Below are 5,902 nucleotides of genomic sequence, written 5' to 3' on the forward strand. Positions count from 1 at the left end.
AAGCCAACGTGTATAACGAAGACTCCTCGATCCACATTAATTTGAACAATCTAAACGACTCAGAAGACCCCAGACTCAACAAATCCCTTACACTCAGCGAGTTTATCACCGCGTTCGGGAAATATAAGAGGACGATGTGTAGGAAATTCCCAAAACGAAGAGTGGAACTTGATAGATACGAGGCCAACATAATAGACATAGCCAATGTTTACGGCCAAAAGTTCTATGATTACCACTGTCAATTTTCGGCAAGGGCAGCGGCAGCCCTTAAAGATAACAACACCAAAGTAGACTGGGCCATCAAAGACAGCAGCATGTTAACAATGATAATGGGCAACACCAGGGTAAATTCCTGTCAACTATGCAACTTGACATCACACACTACCCCTTTTGTCCACAACAACGCCAAAGGAAGCACATGTACAGTGCCAGTGGTAATGGCCGTCCTCAACAAGGTCCGAGTAAGGAGCTAGACAAACATGGTCGTCAGAAAATAAAAGTGAATGGAAAAGAAGTGTGTAACAATTACAACACAGGGAAATGCCCTCGAGGAGACTCCTGCTATTTTTTCCATGCCTGTACCTTGTGTAAATCACCTAGTCACGGTGCGGATACATGTAGGAATGCGTCCAGCATTCAAGGACAACGTTCGAAACAAGGAGCTCCGCAACAATGACTGGAGAACACGGTTTATACACCAGTAAATATCGAAAAACTTAGGGACGATTTGAAATTACACCCGGATCAGACATTTGTCGATTATTTGTGTCAGGGTTTGTCAGCAGGCTTTGATACACTTGTATCACATACTCAACTTCAAACCAAAGAATGTAAGAACCTTCTTTCAGCTACCACACAACCAGAAGTTGTAGACATGCTAGTACAAAATGAATTGAGTGAGTTTTTTTTTGGAAGGACCTTTTCAACAATTGCTGTTTGAGCCATACAGAGTAAGCCCTATAGGGGTCTCATTTGGGAAATATTCCGGAAAAACACGACTTATTGTAGACTTATCTGCGCCTCATGAAGATGACCAGCATCCAAGAGTAAACGAATTAATAGACAAAGATTCATGCTCTCTAACATATGTTCGTGTAGATGATGCAATCCAGAAATTACAAACATTAGGAAAAGGGACTACTATGTGTAAAACAGACATTTCGGACGCCTTTAAGATCATACCAGTGGTACCAACTCAGTGGCACATGTTTTGCATCAAATGGAACGGCAGCTATTATTTCTATAACAAACTCGCATTTGTGTGCAGATCTAGTCCAAAAATATTTGACACTCTATCTCAAGCAGTATGTTGGATAGCTGAAAATTGTTATGGTGTGGAACATATCCTCCACCTGCTCGATGATTTTATCACGTTCGAACATCCTGACAAGTGCGGAGAGCGGAACATGGCCCTTCAACATCGAGGTTCTGGGGATAATTTGGTACAGAACGTACCGGTGGTACCACGCATTACGATACCAATTTTAGACATGGACCCGATGGGTTTGAGTTTGATATACGGAGATGACGACTTCACATTTTCAACAGACTAGGTATCCCTATGGCTAAACACATGACAAGTGGACCAAATACGGTGATGGAATACCTAGGTATAGTGCTCGACTCTGAAAATATGGAGGCCAGGTTACCTGAGGATAAACTGGACAGAATTATTAGTTCATTACAGTCATTTCAACAACGACACTCGTGCACTAAGAGAGAACTGCTCCAACTCTTAGGACATCTAAACTTTGCCAGCCGGGTCGTGATTCAAGGTCGTTCTTTCGTGTCGCAATTAATCACTTTGTCTACCACTGTCAAGGCGCTACATTACTACGTGAAACTCAATAACGAATGTAGGGAAGACATCAAGATGTGGATTTATTTCCTATCCAACTGGAACGGCGTCTCTGTCTTCTATAACAACAAAGTGGTTACTTCAGACGAGATATGCCTGCATGTACACAGACGCCTCTGGAACTCTCGGGTATGGTGGTTATTTCAGAGGATTATGGTTTGCTGAAACATGGCCGCACGATTTAGACAACCCATACGCAAACAATAATGAACTATCCATAGCCTTTCAAGAACTGTACCCGATTGTAGTTGCAGCCTTAATTTGGGGCCACTTGTGGGTAGGCCAACGTATCGTTTTCATGTGTGACAATGCTGCCACCGTGGCTATTCTAAGTAAAGGAAGGTCCAAGTCTCCTCACATCATGCCGTTCGTCGACTAACCTTGTGTGCCTGTACATTTAACTTTACCGTGTTGTCTAAACATGTCCCTGGTCATCTTAACAATATTGCTGATTCTCTGTCTCGATTGCAGATAGCCCGATTCCGACGACTGGCACCCTACGCAGCCCGTTTCCCGTGCAAGGTACCCTTACCAACATCCGTAATGTGGAATTCGAACCAGTGATTCAGGAGTTATGGTCCGCCTCCATAGCCCCCACTACTAAGGAGGACATATGAATCTGGTGTTAATAAGTATGTACAATTCTTGTTATATGTTGGCCTTATAACTATAGTGCACTCACCAAGCTTACCTGTGTCTGAGGGACAACTGATTCAGTCTGTGGCATACTGCTTTAATAGTCAAATCGCATATACCACAATTAAACTCTACATGTGTGGAATTCGATTCATGTGCATTCAGAACAACATCCACTACCCAAATTCACAGGAGATGCCCCGCCTTCATGCCATCCTAAATGGAGTAAAGCAACTACAAGTGAGGAAAACCAAACCATGACATCCAATAACATTCAAAATTCTACAGAGGATATGTGCTCACTTGAGAACGCGTGGATTTGACCACTTACTGTTAGAAACAGTATGCACTGTAGCATTTTTCGGCTTCCTACGATGTGGCGAATTCACAGTGACAGACAAATTTGATCATACGGTACACCTCTGTGTTCAAGACTTGGTAATTTCTACAGAATGTGTACTTCTGACACTTAAAAGATCCAAAACAGACCCCTTGAGGAACGGTGTAACTATCAGACTATTCAGAACCAACCACCCCATATGTCCATTCACACTCTGCTGTAAATATAAGAACCATAGACTTCGTGAAAATCCATTGCCAACTGACCCACTTTTCGTGAACCATGAAGGACGCGTATTATCTAGGTCAATGTTCATTGCCATGCTAAAACACACCTTGGAGTGTATAGACATTGACTCTAGCACCTACAATGGACATTCCTTCAGAATCGGTGCAGCAACTTCAGCTGCTTCGGTTCACATGGAAGATCACATGATCAAGACCCTAGGCAGATGGTCTTCGGACGACTACTGTCGTTATATAAAGACACCGATATCGACTGTTAGAGATGCTCAAAGATCTCTCATTGTGTCATAATTATATAATATAAGCATGGATGTATAGATCAGTGATAATTATATAATATAAGCATGGATGTATAGATCAGTGATTTAGTATAACCTTCAGACAAGCCCTAACATCACCTTCAATCGAACAGGTTTATCACATAGAACACTTGTGGGACCTCGAATGGAGAGTCCTATATAGGAATACAAGTCGGTAACGAGTTCCACTATCACTGATAGATATATCCATATTTATATCTTGCCTTATAACTATATAATGTATACATTTTGGGGCAACTCAGTCTATTCCCTACGGTCACACCCTCGAGTTTTTGGCATACTTTATTTATTTATTATTTTTCAAATTGGAATCAAACAATTAATAATTAAACTCCCCAAAATTTCTACTTCATATCCATATTCAGATAATCCAATCCTATATCCCAGCTTGTGGCAGCACCGCTACATTGAGGATATGGCACTAATGCAGTCTCTCTAGCTCTCCTCTTCCGGCTCTTGATAGCTCCGCTACACCGAGTTGAGGACGTCTAGCTATAGATTGTCCATATATAAGGGCATACCCCTCTTCCGGCTCTTGTAGCTATACAAACACATACTACACCGAGTTGAGGGGTATGGATTCAATAAGTCTCTTCTGGCTCTTGTAGCAATGCCTAGCACTATTTACTCGTGTAGCGAGACTACACATAGATAGTCTAGAATCCGCTCGCCTACACCGAGTTGAGGCCATTGAATTTACCCATTTCTACATGACCTTTGTTCCTCCTGATCATATGTACACTACTTCAACCATATACAATATATATGCGATGCAGTAACTACTACCTGCACATTTCACGATTAGATCCACTTGGAGGAACAAAGGACATGTATACATGTACTAGTATGTATATTGTAATGTAGGGTTTGTTTACAACCGAGTTTGCCCCTTACGCCAAAATATATGTTATTGGTTACTTGATTATAAGATGAAGATGTATGTTGTTGATGTATAAGTAATAAATATGTATATCACTCTCATAGTTATTTGTTCAACATAAATTTAAGGAAATTAAATGAGTGAATTGTATATCACCATTTTAAACAGGAAACACTAGAGGTGGTACTCAAGTCTGTGGAAAGAGGCGATTTCTTCACGTCGATAAGACTTAAAGGATGCATATTTAAGCATACCGGTTGATGAGGAAGAGAGGAAATATCTTAAATTTAGATGGAGGGAGAGGTTGTCTCTATGAGTTTATATCTTTACCTTTTGGCCTTACTAGCGCCCCTCGGGTCTTCACTAAGGTTTTGAAACCTATATTTGCTAAAGTACGGAGCCTGGGGGTAGTAGCATTTTATTACATTGATGACTCTTTGGTCAAGGATAGAGATAAAGAGGTGTGCGAAAGCAATTGTGAGATGTTGGCTAACAACTTCGTACAGGCAGGTTTCCAAATTAATCACGAGAAGTCTATGATGGTGGCGAACAATGTTATGGTTCATCTTGGTTATCTGATCGATTCGATTGCTTTCACAGTATCTCTTCCTAAGGAAAAGATAGAAAAGATAAGTAAATAATGCAAGACGGTATTAGACAAAAGTCAAGTCAGGTTAAGGGAGTTGGCAAGTTTGGTAGGTCTATTTACCTCTGCTTTGAGAGCGGTTAGATTATCAGGTTTGTTCTATAGAATCACAGAACGAGAAAAGACTGAGCACTTGCACGAGGGCAAGGATTACGATGATTTTATAATTAGTCTCTTTCAAACAGGGGACATCGGTATCCACGTCCATGTTGGCGAGGTGGATTCGCAGTGCCATGACAGCTAGAGGCAGGAGTGAATGAGGGATTCAAGCCACATTCGGTGAGAGGAGCAGCGTCATCTGCTGCCTTTTCGGCTGGAACTTCACTGAAGGCGATTTTGGAAACCACATCATGGAGATTGGCTCAAACATTCCGGAAGTTTTACCTACAGGATGTGGAACCTACAGCAGATACTTCGTTCGCTGAGGGTGTGTTGCAGCAAACAGGAACCCTATGAACTTTGGGGGTGCAACAGTGGCCGTGTAGAAGTGGCGAAGATATGAATTTTGAATTTATTTGTAAATTTTACATGATTAAATAATTGAACTAAGTTTTTTTATCTTGGGTTCTCTATTAGTGTTCATATTAAATGATGTTTGTTGTCAAATTAACCGGATAAGCCGTAGGGCTTGAAATGTAGGAGAATTCCCCTCCTCATCCAAGCTTGCGATGGATGAGAGGGATTCTCCGTAATGAAAGCTCGAAGGCTGGACAGTTAAGTTACCCTCCACAACCTATCGGGTTTTCCCACCCTTTAGTCTGGTCAGTTTGCCAACAAAGGATTATCTTTGAATGAGTGAGCTGGCACGAGTTGTCATGCCTTTTATAGGTGACCTCTGGGTGCAGGGGTCATGCACGCTTAGCGTGTTCTGACCTTTGAAGGTCAGTCGCGCACCTAATAGGTGGCAAGTATGCAAATTAACCATCCAGCCTTTCTTGTTTTGTTGAGCTAACCTAGTCAATATATACAGGTATTTA

At 41.6% G+C, this 5,902-nt stretch overlaps 1 protein-coding gene across 1 annotated transcript in view; it reads left to right on the forward strand.

Moving 5' to 3' along the window:
• The window catches only part of LOC110460283, a 17,341-nt gene extending 11,926 nt beyond the window's left edge, over window positions 1-5,415 (forward strand). The window contains exon 4 of the mRNA XM_021513108.1: window positions 5,111-5,415. Coding sequence (XP_021368783.1) covers window positions 5,111-5,185 — 75 coding nt within the window. The 3' untranslated portion in view covers window positions 5,186-5,415. The remainder of the gene's footprint in view (window positions 1-5,110) is intronic.
• Window positions 5,416-5,902: the final 487 nt, after the last annotated feature.

Source organism: Mizuhopecten yessoensis, unplaced genomic scaffold (assembly GCF_002113885.1).
Source record: "Mizuhopecten yessoensis strain PY_sf001 unplaced genomic scaffold, ASM211388v2 scaffold10347, whole genome shotgun sequence".
In the NCBI taxonomy this organism is placed as follows: Eukaryota; Metazoa; Mollusca; class Bivalvia; order Pectinida; family Pectinidae; genus Mizuhopecten; species Mizuhopecten yessoensis.